At 37.6% G+C, this 15,319-nt stretch overlaps 2 protein-coding genes across 6 annotated transcripts; both read left to right on the top strand.

The window, feature by feature from the left end:
- Positions 1-447: 447 nt before the first annotated feature.
- Positions 448-9,030, top strand: LOC124638791 (dihydrolipoyllysine-residue acetyltransferase component of pyruvate dehydrogenase complex, mitochondrial). Of its 4 annotated transcripts, none has more exons than XM_047175890.1 (10): positions 448-687; positions 2,637-2,812; positions 2,961-3,143; positions 3,660-3,692; positions 5,579-5,773; positions 6,117-6,394; positions 6,666-6,760; positions 7,143-7,342; positions 7,640-7,742; positions 7,915-9,030. In XM_047175890.1, exons 1-10 carry the CDS (start codon positions 569-571, stop codon positions 8,042-8,044), a joined length of 1,512 nt encoding a protein of 503 aa, XP_047031846.1. In that variant the 5' UTR covers positions 448-568; the 3' UTR covers positions 8,045-9,030. The 4 variants fall into 4 exon arrangements, with proteins under 4 accessions (XP_047031846.1, XP_047031848.1, XP_047031845.1 ...); XM_047175892.1 differs by having other exon boundaries at positions 5,576-5,773; positions 6,165-6,394; XM_047175889.1 differs by having other exon boundaries at positions 5,576-5,773.
- Positions 9,031-9,668: 638 nt separating this feature from the next.
- Positions 9,669-14,577, top strand: LOC124638945 (phosphatidylinositol 4-phosphate 5-kinase 2-like). 2 transcript variants are annotated; one of them, XM_047176122.1, is made up of 3 exons: positions 9,669-9,745; positions 13,218-13,448; positions 14,072-14,577. In XM_047176122.1, exons 2-3 carry the CDS (start codon positions 13,229-13,231, stop codon positions 14,482-14,484), a joined length of 633 nt encoding a protein of 210 aa, XP_047032078.1. In that variant the 5' UTR covers positions 9,669-9,745; positions 13,218-13,228; the 3' UTR covers positions 14,485-14,577. The 2 variants fall into 2 exon arrangements, with proteins under 2 accessions (XP_047032078.1, XP_047032077.1); XM_047176121.1 differs by lacking the exon at positions 9,669-9,745 and adding an exon at positions 9,760-9,990.
- The last annotated feature ends 742 nt before the right edge of the window (positions 14,578-15,319 follow it).

Below are 15,319 nucleotides of genomic sequence, written 5' to 3'. Positions count from 1 at the left end.
TACTAATCATGCATCTGATTGTATTTATGCGATATAACAAACTGGAACGAGGAGAATCGATCCAATAAGCACTTTACCAAACGTTTTCATATCGTTCGTCATTGGCTCAATGATTCTGTCAATTGTTTTGATTTCCAGTTTCCACATATATGATATTTTTAGCATTTTGAACGACCTACAACAGCAATTGTAGGTCGATGATACCAGAATCAGAAAAGTTTGGTCAATTCAAGGGAAAAAATAAATTTGATACACCTATAATAAATGCATTGAATTTCTGCTACAAAAAAATTTGCCCAACTGCAACTGTAAAATTTAATATCTTTAAATCTTATGTATAACCGAAAATAACTGTTTGAAGAATATTTTCTGATTTGTTTATATTTTTCTAGACAGAAAAAGCTGTCAGATCAATTTTATTTGACAGTTAGCTATTAAGGGAAAGTAGGTAATTTTACATGGCCATCTGGTAACATTGCCGGTGCGACTTGAAAAAAGGTCGATCTTACGGAAAATAAAACCGTCCCGATCACCTGGACGGACTCGCTTTAATTAAAAACAAATCAAAATGTTGCGATCGATATTTGTACGAAACCAAGTTTTAAACGAAGCTCTGAAGAAATCTATTCGGTCAAATCTTACAAGATGTATGAGCACAGAACTGTCCAAGAAGAAACTTTCGAACAGGTAAGTTACTAGATTTTAATTATTTTAGAGTATTATTCAACAGTGTTAGTGTTTGGTGTCATTGATAGTTGTACCGGTATCAGTTAATTGTTCCCTGTTCCAGTTCTAATAAATCCTACCAGTTGCATAACCAATATGTCAATGGTTTTCACCTTGTAGCCTATCACATTCCGGCGTCTATTTGCCGGCTGTTCCACGTGTCTAACAATACAAGTATACTTCCTAGTATAGAGGGAAATATTATTATGTTCTGGGAAGGATAAAGCATCGCCTAGGTTTGGTCCACAACAGTTTATCTGAATGTTGAACCAACTCAAAAAATCCTATAAGAATTTAATTTACCTATTATCACCCTAAGGAATAGTAGCCTAAATCAATTTGGGTCTAGTGCTTGTGCTTTAAAGTCTCAAATAATGTTAGTGTTCAAATAACTTCAATATCTGAAGTAAAAGATTTCTTAATGAATGTAAATTGACTAGAAAGTTATGGTAAGATAGCAAAACAATTTAAAAACACATTGTACTATAACATTTATAGCAGAGACAGAATAGGTTCAAATTAGAACCAGTGAGGTTATTTTATAACCCAAGAAATGTAAACAATTTATATAATATCAACTTGTTGCTTGACACAAGAAGCGGAGTGGGATCTTAAACAATAATAATCTTAAAATCTTTAGAAACAAGTGTTGCAAGAAGGTTGTTAGTTAGTATTATACAATAGGTATTATCTGCAAAGATACTAAAATAGAATCATTCATGTATAGTTTTATTATCCAACAAGACACTGATAAGAATGTCTGAGAATTTTGGTGTTGTGACTACATTACACTAATTTTGATAAAACATATCTCACAATCATCATTTGAATCAAACTGCACAATCTACATTCAACTTTCTACATGGAGTGGTTTTAATTAACATTTCCATACAAAATTGTTAGCTGTAGTAGTTAAAAAAGTTATGATTAATGTTCTAGCACACCACCCACCTCATAAACACAGCGGTAATAGTAGTTCATAAAAAAATTTCATTTCCACAAAGTTAACAAAGATATGCTGAAACCATCCTAAAAGTGTACCTGTATGTAACAATACTTTACCTTACTCAATAATAGTAATGTTATATCATATGATAAAGTAATTAATTACTTTCAGTTCAATTTATTTAATTATTAATTAACACCTATTATAGTACTAGCTAGTACATGTAAGATAATAACTAATATAATGTCCTTGTCTAGGTTAAGTTCAAATATTATCAGTCAGAACAGTGAGAAAATACTAGCCAATGCGTTACTATGACATTTATTATATAAGTTATGATTATAATGATAGCTTCAAGCCTAACTAAACTTGAACTAAAGAGTGAAGTTGGCTAGAGGGTATTAAATAATCCTCTGGAATTATTAACTGAAAAAATCCTTGTACTAATAACAGAATGGCAAAGAAGGGTTTGATGTGTTGTACTATATAGTTACCCATAATATAGGTAAACTAGCATAACATTACAATTTATTTAAAAATAATATACCTAACACAAGAGGTCATTGTTTTATTTATTTTTAAAGATTAATTGAAATGAAATCACTGGATCACGAAATGATATGAGATAACATTTAAAGAAACCAGTGTTTATCTAAAACTTTGCAGTAGATATCATTGAGATGTCTGAACTGTGCGTGATTGATAACAACACATGAAACTTATCTCTCGGTGACTTTGATAATTAGTTTTACACTTTATAGGTACATGGACAACTGCTTACTATTAAGTTTAATAGTAATTACACTAAGTTGGGCCTATAAAGTAATTTTAATTAAATATGTTATTATGTGTAACCTGTTAACCCCAATATCTAGACTTGTTGCAAATTATCTTATGAAGTACCAAATCCTTCCTAATTTTTGCTCAAAAATGTGTAAGTAATAAAATATCACACTTGTTTCAGAGTATTAAATGGTCAGAATAGAAGAATTCTAGCTACTCCACAATGGGGTATCCAGATAAGATATTATGCCGACCTGCCAACTCACTCAAAGGTGGCCTTGCCTGCACTGTCTCCTACTATGGAGAGTGGTTCCATCATCAACTGGCAGAAAAAGGAGGGTGACAAACTAAGTGAAGGTTTGTATTTTACGTTTTGTAAAATTGGATTCAAAATATTTCTTAAGGAGATATTGGCATATTTATTTAAAGTAGGTGAGAGAGGTTAACCATTCATAAAAAAAGAGTGAAAATTCATGTAGCACCAATGATTACTCAATATTTATAGGTGATCTTCTCTGCGAGATTGAAACTGACAAGGCTACCATGGGTTTTGAGACTCCCGAGGAAGGTTACCTGGCTAAGATCATAATCCCAGCCGGTACCAAGGGTGTCCCAGTTGGCAAACTGCTCTGCATCATTGTAGGAAATCAGGCTGATGTAGCTGCTTTCAAAGATTTCAAGGATGACTGTAAGTGTTAAATTAGTTATGTATGTTCTATTTATTAAATTAACCATTAAACCAAAAGTTAAATTGCACACCTAAGGAGGGGAATTTAGGGAAAAATAACTGAATGTTGCTATAAAGACAGATAATGGACACAATTGCAGGCAATTATTTTCAAAATATATCAAAATATTTTTTTTTTATGTTAACATGTTTTATCCGTTTTGTTTTGCGATTTGTGTTATTAATTCCTCAAAACATTAAACATCTAGATATTTTTTTTTAAGTTAATATGTTGTATCCATTATTTTGCGATTTGTGTGTTATTAATTCCTCAAAACATTCAACATCTAGTTTGATACTATATAATGTGGGCCTTAATTAATAATGATAGACATGTCTTTTAGTTTCGTCAACAAAACTTAACACTGTTTTTAACGTAACATTAGCAGCTAATTTATAAACACAAGTCATTTGGTACCTAATCTGTTGGTGTTAACATTTGCATGTGTTTTGTTAACTATTGTCTGTTCCCCACAGCACCACCCGGCAGGCCAGTCCTCAAGACGAAAGGTTATTTTTGTTGATTTTTTTACTAATAATTGGCTGATAACAAGGTAGTGGGAGATTTTTTATTTAGTTACTTATTTCCTTTCATTTATTTTTCGTCTTCTTACTGTCTATCTACCTGCACTTAATTCATAAACATGATTCATTTCGTGTTAACTAAGGGTGAGTATTGACTACAACATTTTCTCGAGCATTTCTGTGTAATGTAACATTCTAGGGAATGGTACAATACAGGCAAAACCTCAGTCTCCAAAGCATTTCCATGTAATTTAACGTTCGTGCGAATGCTCGGCGTTATGTTAAGGGTAAATGCTCACAGCGAGCGGTCCCTCTCCTTCCGCGTCACCCCGCAACCGCGCATCGCCCGCACTTGGCTCGACGAAATGTGACACCATTATGCTCGTTGGTTTGTAACAAACAGGCGAGCGTGCTCGATGTTTTGTTCGTAAAAGGATGATACACTAGAACATCTCATAGAGCAGCTCGTTGTTCTGTTACAAGTAAATGTTGTAGTCTATACTCACCCTTATATTGTTTATACATTTGCATGTGCTTTGCTAACCATTGTCTGTTCCCCACAGCACCCAGCTTTACCAGGCAAGTCCTCGAGGCGAAAGGTTATTTTTGTTCATGTTTCTTTATTAACAATTGGCTGATAACTAGAAACTTTTTTATTTAGTTACTTATTTCTTTCAATTTCCTTACATTTATTTTTGTATTTTTACTGTCACTTGCACTTGCTGTTGTTACTTGCAGCTAATTTATAGAGATAAGTCATTTGGGGTTAACTAATATTGGTTATACATTTGCATGTGCTTTGCTAACTATTGTCTGTTCCCTACAGCACCACCCAGCTTTAGCAGGCCAGTCCTCAAGACGAAAGGTTATTTTTGTTCATGTTTTTTTACTTACATTTGACTGATAACTAGGTAGTGGGAACTTTTTAATTAGTTGCCTGGGTAACTGGGTTGAGGAGGTCAGGCAGGGCAGTCGCTTCTTGGAAAGCACTGGTACTCAGCTACATCCGGTTAGACTGGAAAGCCGATCCCAACATAGTTGGGAAAAAGGCTCGGAGGATGAGGATGATGATGAGGGAACTTTTTAATTAGTTACAATTTTTTTTCAATTTACATTAGTTTTTGTATTTTTACTGTCTATCTCCTTGCAGCTAATTTATAGAGATAAGTCATTTGGGGTTAACTAATATTGGTTATACATTTGCATGTGCTTTGCTAACTATTATCTGTTCCCCACAGCACCCAGCTTTACCAGGCAAGTCCTCGAGACAAAAGGTTATTTTTGTTCATGTTTCTTTATTAACAATTGGCTGATAACTAGAAACTTTTTTATTAAGTTACTTATTTCTTTCAATTTCCTTACATTGATTTTTGTATTTTTACTGTCTATCTACTTTATGTCATTTGGTGTACTATTAGTAACTAATATTTTATGTGCATGTGCTTTGCTAACTATTGTCTGTTCCCCGCAGCACCACCCGGCTTTAGCAGACCACTCCTTAAAAAGAAAGGTTATTTTTTTATGTTTTTTACTAACATTTGGCTGACAATTAGGTAGTGGACCAGACTTTGCAGAATTGACAGAACTGTAGACTTAATGTCGTCTTATTTATGTATGTATTTTTTATATGTATGTTATAAGTATATATCTTTTGTGTTATTCATTTAGCGCTTTAGCGCTGTAATAAATAGTGGAAGTGGGAGCTTTTTTATTTAGTTACTTGTTTTTTTTCAATTTCTTTTATTTATTTTTTTGTCTTTTTACTGTATATCTACCTGTATGAAATACCCGTTTTGTGGACATCTTCTTATGGTTTGAAAAAAAAAATGAATATTATATTTGAAGTATATGTGTATGTATAACTACAGCAGAAGGTGCTGCCCCCGCCGCTGCACCGGCGGCTGCGGCTCCCCCCGCCCCCGCGGCCGCTCCCGCCCCCGCCCCCGCCGCGCCGCCCGCCCCCGCCGCCGCCCCCGCGCCAGCCGCCGCCGCCCCCGCCGGCGACAGGGTGTACGCCAGCCCCATGGCCAGGAGACTCGCCGAAATCAGGAATATTAGATTAGGAGGTAAGTCAAACACACAGTTTACCATTATTCTGGGACGTTTTTTGACTGTAGCAACATTTTGAAAACTTGATCTAACATTTTGAGTTTACGCGAATTTTTTTTTTTTTTTATATACATAAAAAACATATAATACTTTCATAACCATATTGCATGTCTTTATGATTTGAGTACACAATTATCACTATCACGTAAATGCCTCTAATGGCATGAAATGGAACACTATTGAAGATCTTATCTGTGTAATTAAAGTCGTAAACGAATAAAAAATCAGAATTTACTACTTATCATGAGTAATAAAAATTGGCTTATTGCTTTGGCTCAACAAATTATTGCATGGTATCAGGCCAAGGCACGGGACTGTACGGTTCACTGAAGAGTGGGGACTTGGCAGCCGGAGGTGGAGCGGCGCCTGCGCCCGCCGCGATCCCGACGCCGGCGCCGGGAGCCACCTTCGTGGACATCCCTCTGTCCGGCATGAGGTCCACCATCGCCACGAGACTGTCTGCCGCCAAGCAAACCATCCCGCACTACCAACTGACGGCCACCTGCAATGTGGAGAAGACCATGGCCATGAGGAAGCTCGTCAACGAGAAGCTTGCCGCTGAGAAAGCTGATGTTAAGGTATGTGTTCGACCATCAACAGCCTTGTTTGTCGTCCCACATCTCTTACAGAGAAGAATTATCCAAAATCTACATTTTAATATTATCGGGCTGTCTACTGTGTGAAATTTCTCATCGCCAAGATATGTCGAAAATTATTAATTTAGAACTTTTATATTGTCTACCAAAGTGGATAAGCGACCTTCAAGAGTATTAATTAATGACTGTAAAATGATCTGTGTAATAGAATAAATTAAATCTTGTTTAATAAATTATGTAATGTTTTTTCCAGATTTCAATGAATGACTTCATCGTGAAAGCAGTCGCGGCGGCATGCAAGCGAGTTCCTACAGTCAACTCACACTGGATGGAATCTTTCATTAGACAGTGAGTACAAAGCTTTTATATCATAGCTTCCGTTAACCTTAAAGTAAGTGTAGTAATTGCGCATTGTAGTATTGGCCTACATTCCTAATGCTAACCGTTCACTACAGATTTTTGGTAGGAAAGATAATCGGAGCGATTTTCTTGTAGGACATTCTGTCTATGATTTTTTCACTTTTTGTACTCTTCTACAAAAAATCAGTCACCGATTTATCGGACATGAGTGGGCGTTACTTTTGTAACTTTTCTTCCCCTTTGCTTGTTGCGCTAATGTTTGCCACGGGTCTCGCTCCCCTAACATTCACTACAGACCACCCGCCTTATTTATTTGCCGCCAAATTAGCTTCAGCCCCATACAATAGCTAAATACCTTCGCACGTTTTAGGTTCAGTAACGTAGACGTAAGCGTAGCAGTAGCGACGCCGTCCGGCCTGATCACGCCGATCCTGTTCAACTGTGACTCCCGCGGCATCCTCGAACTCTCCAAGAACATGAAGGAGCTGGCAGTCAAGGCCAGGGAGGGCAAGCTGCAGCCTCAAGAGTACCAGGGCGGTACCGTCACTGTGTCTAACCTTGGAATGTATGGTAAGTAAAGCAAAAAAATAATTTTGTTAAGCTAAGTTTCTCAATTTTGATTTTGCTAGTGATGTAATTGAGGGCTTGGAAAAAGTGTATTTCTTAACCAGTTTGAGTTCTGCAAACCTTTTATTTAGAAGACATCCATCCTGTAGACAAAACCCGAAACCCGCTCTGATTATTCAAAATGTTTGTTACCACATTTTGAGATTGACAGAAGTATCGGCAGAATTAGATGAAGATTAAATCTGAATCATTTTACTTGCTTTGTATTTTTGCTCTTCCTTATAATAATGTTGTCTGCAGGCATCACAATGTTCAACGCGATCATCAACCCCCCGCAGTCGCTCATCCTCGCGTGCGGAGGACTCCAGGAGGTTGTCATTCCTGACAAGAATGCTGAAAATGGGTAAGCAACTTATGTGATTTCAATTGCCAAAAAATGCCTTACCCTTAACTTTTTCCCAAAAAAGTAATAGTGCGGCTCACTATTATACTGTTAGCTCAGAAGCTAACGACTCTCTATTTATCTATATTAAAAAAATATTTTTTGTAATAAATGATGGTTGTGATATTTTTAGTTTCCGAGTGGCCAAGTTCGTGACGTTCACGGCGTCGGCGGACCACAGGGTCATCGACGGCGCGGTGGGAGCGCAGTGGATGAAGGCCTTCAAGGAGAACATCGAGGACCCCGCCAACATGATCCTCTGAGCACCGCCCCAATACTGCAACCAGTTCGATTAATGGACATCTGTACAGAACACCCACATCAATTATTATTTTGTTCATAATTTTTTAAATGTAAGGATAACTCTAGTGTAAGTGTATGGTCGTTTTTATTTTAAATTTTTATCCAATCTTACGCTTGCATTGTATGTATAGAGTATTCAATTATTTGCTCATCACATTGTAAAATACTTTATTATGAGGACATATCTATCATTCCCGCCATTTTTATTCATAAATCCCTCGTACTTGTGTACGAGACAACCGCAGGTTTTGCGTGTGTTTGAGATATTATTTTCAATTTTAAATTGCCAGGTGATCCAATAATCGAATTGTAATGAGTTAACTTGCTGTGATTTCCTTCGATTAACGTGTCGATACTAGTTTTGATATAATTTAATTAGTTGTTGTCTTTACAAATTTATTTAACGGTGCTGTGATTATCTGTCTCTTACGTTGGCTTGTACTTAGGCAATGTATAGAGGGACATATATATAGCAAGGAGTACGCGTATTAATCGAAGGGAGCGCGGATTTAACAAATTTAAGTTATTATTTATTTAGTTTTTTAAGGAATGGTAATCGTATAATGTTTATAATTGGACGCTCCATCTTAATTTGATATATTGTTTATTTATTTTATAGATAAAAACACACTTTAAAGAATTCGTATCTGCCTAATCAGGGATCATGATTGTCATTCGCATTTTTGTTTTGATATTTATTTCATAAATAAATTAAGTTTATTTAGTAGTGATTGGAGCACAGATCTATCAACATGCCTATTTAAAGTTTTTGTGCCTTAATTGAAATTATTATGAGATATTATTTGAACCACAAATACGAGGTACCATGAACATGTATAGTTGGCGCAAAAGGGAGCTTAAATGATCTTTTGTTAAAACCTGTTTATATAATATTGATGATGCAGATGTTTTTATGAAAGTTAGTGGAATATATTTTACATTTAGATTATTTGTTTCACTTTACGCCTATCTTACGACAAACCCTCCCTACGAAACACTTGACGGACAAATAATTTTATTTTCAGAGTTTAAATAATATGTATTTATCTCGAAACACGGCTTAATTAATCACTAATGATATGACCTCATTGACTTCATAAAACTATCGCAAACATGACCTACAAAGCTACTACCTATATTAATCTCTCGTCGCGCCCTTCCTCAACTAAGGCATGACGCGCACTACGACTTTTAGGGTCAATTCCCACTGAAAGAGCAGCAGCTCCGCGCAGCCCGCCGCGCTCGCGCTCAATCACTTGCATTTTGGCCGCTGCTCTTTCAGTGGGAATTGACCCTTAATCGTGGGAAAGTTTTACCGTAGATATGCCACGTATGAATTAGTACATAGTACTCAGACTCAGAGATCGATTATTGCGTGCAAAAAGTCGCGCGACAAAATATCTTCGTGTCCGCATAGGCTTAAAGGAAAATAGTTTTATGGTAATAAAGCCTCCAATAACAATGAATAGTCTCGTTACACTCATTAGGGTCATGGCCGGTAATACGCGTGCAAAAATTGGACACGCGACATGACATGGGTGACATAATTGTGTGAGACAATACCTGTCAAACTCACCTGTTTTATATGAGCTCAGTAGTGCAAAATTATATTCGAATTATTCAACGCAAACTTCGAATTTTTAACCCTGAATAATTGTTAGGTAAGTAGGCTGTAAGTACCTACCTACCTCTTTAACCATTCCATTCAATAGAGCTACCTAAATGAGTTGTGTTACCAACTACATATTCAGCTCTATAAAATAGTTAAATTCAAGTAAGATTAACCAGCCTACTGGATAAACGACTGCAGTTTGTCTTTTGGTAGGCTGGTAACTGGGTTGAGGAGATCAGATAGTTGCTCTATGAGACATACTAGTACCTACTCGGTTGCATCTTGAGACTGGTGGTAAGTATTATGACCATTATGAGCATACGGGTCCCGACCTAAACTTAGTCGGGAAAAGGCAAAGATGATGATTATGCTCCATACTATTCATAATACCTTCTTATGTCCCGTACTTAATTTGTGACTGTTACCACCAAATTATGATGTTCACGGCTAAAATTGCCGTAACAATGAACAATAGAATTTATTACGGGAATATATCTTAGTTTGTGATTGGCGGTCGGTGTTACTTATGTAGATGAGTAACCGAACTGGCATTAATTCTCAGTGGAATTTCCAGCATTTGACAGTAAAATCTCTGCTTTTAGTATGATACTTACATAAAGCGCATTTGTTATGCACCATTATTATAGATGTTCGGTAGTTTCAAAGGGGAGAAGAGATGGTAATTTGGCAGCATTTTCATTTTTTTATCACTTGATATCTAAGTATGGTGTTATGTTTAACTAGCTTCTGCCCGCGACTTCGTACGCGGATCCTGTCCCTTATGCCAGCGACTACGGGGTCAGCAAAATCAAAGATCTGAATCGTCTGATATTGAATTTTAAGGGCCCGTTGACTTGAAAACAACGGAATATGCATAGCCATTAGAAATGTTCCATATATTTAATTTTTGTACTTTAACGGCAAAGCACAGCAGACTAAACAAAACGCTGAGAACTGAACCGCAATAGACGTGACCATAGGGATAAAAGTAGTGATTCTAATTAGTCCGCATTTAAGTTGTGTGTGGCAAAAATATTACACGTATTATTACGTAAAAAAACATTAAATGTTACTGAGATGACAAAGTCGTGATGACTTAGTGGAAGTCGTGGTGGTTTAGTGGGTAGAGAACCAATCTCTCAAGTATGAGCGTGCGTCTTTGATTCCAGGTCTGGCAAGTACCTGCCAATGCAACTTTTCTAAGTTCGTATGTACTTTCTACGTATATTTTGGATACCAATGACCGTTATTTGGAGGGGATGTTAAACTGTAGGTTCCGGCTGTCATTGAACATTCTTGGCAGTCGTTATGGGTAGTCAGAAGCCAGTAAGTCTGAGCAGTTTTACCGAGGGTTGTTGGGTTGAGCGGTTAACCGGGTTGTGGAGGTCAAATAGGCAGTCGCTCCTTTTAAAACACTGGTACTCAGTTGCATCGTGACTGGAAGTCGACCCTAACATAATTGGGACAAAGGCTCTTGAGATAATAATGACAATAATAATGAGATATAAGCATCGCAGGACATCTGAGGCTGATGACGGGGAGTAGCGACCCCGCGGGGCATATATACTGAGTTCTCCAGGGAGAGTATACTGTCCCCCATCTCCGGCCGGTCGGAGTGAACCATGACGGGGGTAGGTCTCACGTCTCTGGCTTGACTTGACCATCCAGAGTGGAGTCGCTTGAGCAGGGTTAGTAGCCCTGCTCGGAGGATAGGTGCCTCGTGGTAAGTGACCCACAGGGAGCGCGTAATCTGCGTTTAAAATCCGCCGAGGTATCCTCACACTTCAGCCGCTCATGTCCCTGTTGCCCTTTTGTTGCTATTCAGTGACAGATTCCCGGGGGCCCAGTAAGTGAGCTGGCGAGTCTCCACCTGCCATTTTTACATGTATCTAATACATTGTCATCGGCAGGTGCCATAGTTCCCGTAGTTTCCCCATTCCTAGTCCATTAGCATCCCATCACAATAGCCCAAGTAGTATTCATTCACAGTTAGCAATGGTATAGCACAGATTGTCTTTTTTTTAACGACGTTCACCGGGGATTGTTCTTGGGTTCATTTCTATAGTGTATAAAGGGATAATTGTCGGTTTTGTGTCACCATTTCATTAAAGTTGTCTCAAAAGGGCTTCAGCGTGTTGGCTTTGGCCTCACGTTGGCTCCCAAAAATTCGGAACTCTGTAGTCCCGAGGTCTGGAAGAGACATACAAAATAATAATGAGATATATATAACGCAAAAAATTCGGAGAGTGGGGGCTCGTGAAGCCACGTCTAGGTGTGTAAAATTTGTACTAAGCAGTGACTTAACACAAAATTCAAGCGTGTTATATCTTCGTTATTATTTGTTTGTGAGAAGGAGAAAAGAAAAAATACGTGTCCATTATTTTAGGGTTATCTAAAAGACGGACTAATTACTTTTTTTGATTCACCATACCTATTTCATAACATTCATTTCTATACATTTCAAGTGTAGTATTGCTCTTGAAGTTCCACATCAGGTGTTCCAGATCTTCGATGTTTATACGTCAAAAGAGAGAGTGCTTATCAGATTGAACCACTTTTGCTAAAACGTCATATCTTTATAAGCTATAGTCTAGCTGGGCTCCTGGGTTTCCACATCAGGTGTTTTACATCTTCAATTTTTATAAGTCAACAGAGAGTGCTTATCAGATTGAACAACTTTTGCTAAAACGTCATACCTCTATATGCTATAGTCTAGCTGGGCCCCTGGAGTTCCACATCAGGTGTTTTAGATCTTCAATTTGTATAAGTCAATAGAAAGTGCTCATCAAATTGAACAACTTTTGCTAAAACGGCATACCTGTATATGGTACAGAGAAGCTGGGCTCTTGGGGTTCCACATCAGGTGTTCCAGATCTTCAAATTTATTATCTCAGCTGAAAATGCTCATCACATGAAACAATTTTTGCCATGACACCATTTTTGTATCTTTTATAGTTTTGTTGGTCTGTTGGTGTTCTGCATCAGGTCTTCAAGTTTCGAAGATAAATTATAGCCTATATGTTGACCAGGCTTAATACTGACACAACAAAGAAAAAATCATTGAAATCCGTTCAGTAGTTCGGAAGATTAGCGTTTACAAACAAACAGACATACAGACATACAGACATACAGACATACAGACATACAGACATACAGACATGCAGACATACAGACATACAGACAGAATTTTTTTTTTGGATTTGTGCTCCATTACTGTTTCTAAACCCCACCCAATTATTATTTTTTTAATATATTCAATGTACAGACACAGTTTTTTTACAGATTTATTATATGTATAGATTGCAGTTTCCGTCTTGAATAACTATACCCTTATGCACCGTACTATGCCTTAGATACCTACACGTACCTAGCCCTCTTCCTTTTCGAACCCATGGGACAATCTATCTATTTAGCTGACTTGACGACGCAAGACTGTTGCCCGTGCTAACGCTTTATCAAAATCTAGAAGCTTTCGATTTTGGAACACAAAGAAGAATTTTAAATCTGATATGATTGCTTAGATTCATAAAGTATGACGGAGTCAACGGCGACTGCTCAGACAAGGAGTCCGGGGACGTTGACAGGAACGGCCACAGAGCCTGGCACGCAGGTGACGCAGGATTCCAAGAAACCAACCAAGGAGAAAGAGATCCTGGTGATACAAGACCAGGGCTTCTTCCAACATGATACTGGGGATACATACAACGGATATTTTGAGGCGAAGAAGAAAGATCGCACTGTTAAAATGCAAGGTAAGATGATCTTAGATTTTTGCTCGGTTTCTGATTTTCAGATACAGTGATTGTTACGCTCGGACCGTGTCTAAATTGATTCGATAGGTCTCTTCTTGCGTTGAGTTGATTTGCAAGGTTTCAAAATAAGGATAGATAAATAATAGAACTCAATATACCCAGGTGATAAGCAACTTTAAATAAATCCACTTACGTGTACCTAACTATTTGTCTCGTAAAGTAAATTTTTATTGTCAGCTCTAAACACTATTTGCCTTACTACAAAAACTTTAACCCCTGTTTTACACTTGTCTAATAAAATTTTGGCTGCAAAATGAACCATATGTCAACGTCATAATTTGACATTTTTTTAGACAAGGCATAAACTGACGTTTAAAACTTTTTGTGGTAAGACGGTATAGATTCATATCTGAATATTTTTGACATATCAGTGTGGTGTACCTAATAGGCCGTATCGTAATCCATTCCAAGCCGTGCTCAGACGAGCATTACGCTCCAATTATTTAAACTGTTGCATTTGTGCGGCAGTAAGGCAGTTTGTGCCTGCTTTTTTTTTCTTATGTTTAAATACTTGCCAGTATCTTACATTCTACATCACAATTCTTATTATCTTTACCTTATAGGTCCCGGTGTATACACAACAGCTGAAGGAGATAGCTACACAGGAAGCTGGGAAGCGGATAAATTCGGCGGAGTTGACGAGGTCGTCATATCGTTCGCGGACGGATCAAAATATGAAGGAATCATTAAAGATTGGTGTTACACCGGCAATAGTACGTACACCTATCCTGATGGGAGCGTGTTGCAAGGAGAGTTCATTGAAAATTGCCCGGTGGGTCAACTGTCATTGACTGATCCTAATGGCCATACCTGGTTAGGTAACGCAGACCAGGGTTTTGCATGGTTTGAGCCGGTTAATCACTACTACGAGTTTCTGGAGACCACTCGCGATATGAGCAAGATGAAGAAACGCCATAGGAATGTTCTCCAAGAACCCTCGTCGATGTCCAAAGGTATGGTGGAAACGATCCAGTGAAGGTGTAGGTTTATGCAGATACAATGCAATTAAGAAACGATTGTGAATTTGTATTTTTTTGTATGCTTGAAATACACTCAAATATTCCATCTATTTTCTTTTGGTGATTATATCCGCAGTAAAAGTGTATTGACCCTAAAGCAATTCCGAGACGGATGGTTGAGCACCATTGCGTAAGTAAACATACTCTGACGACGTAGTTAGTAAGTAGGTAGTAACGTAGGTAGGTCAGGAAGGAATGAGCTCCAAGTTACCGAGTGTGAACTTGTAAATGTATAGGCGTGCTCCAATCATTCATGTAAACAATCTATGGAACAAAGTGTAAACAAAGGAATCGTTTGGTAGATTGAGAAACTGGCACCTTGGTTACTTCGTTAGTGGGTACTTACAACTACGTGTGTATTGGTCGCTAACTGCAGTTAGTCACTTAACTAGTTAGTAGTTAGGGACACTCCATCTTGTGACACACCGCCGCTTAAACCCACTTGCGATACACGTATATCATTCGGTTATTTAGTACAGTCACTTACAACTTTCGATCAACATTCGAATAAAACTTGAACCTACATTCACCAAAGAAAATAAACACATCACATATCAGTATTTCTACAGTATGAAAAGGCTATAAAATACATCATGGTGTTTTACGGTTGTTAAATTAGCTACACAAGCCAAGAGAAAGTATTTGAAGCGTGTCATTGATAGAATGATCGCTCATACATAACATAACAGTCAACAGTAGGACTATGATTTACAAACAAAGCAACAAGCAGTGCCATTTTATGATGCAATGGCTCATATTAAGAACTAGCTTCTGCCAGCGGTTTCACCCGCA

The sequence above is a fragment of the Helicoverpa zea genome, chromosome 18 (assembly GCF_022581195.2).
Source record: "Helicoverpa zea isolate HzStark_Cry1AcR chromosome 18, ilHelZeax1.1, whole genome shotgun sequence".
NCBI lineage: Eukaryota > Metazoa > Arthropoda > Insecta > Lepidoptera > Noctuidae > Helicoverpa > Helicoverpa zea.
The sequence above is the reverse complement of the archived record's forward strand: the minus strand, read 5'-3'. Positions and strand labels throughout refer to the sequence as shown.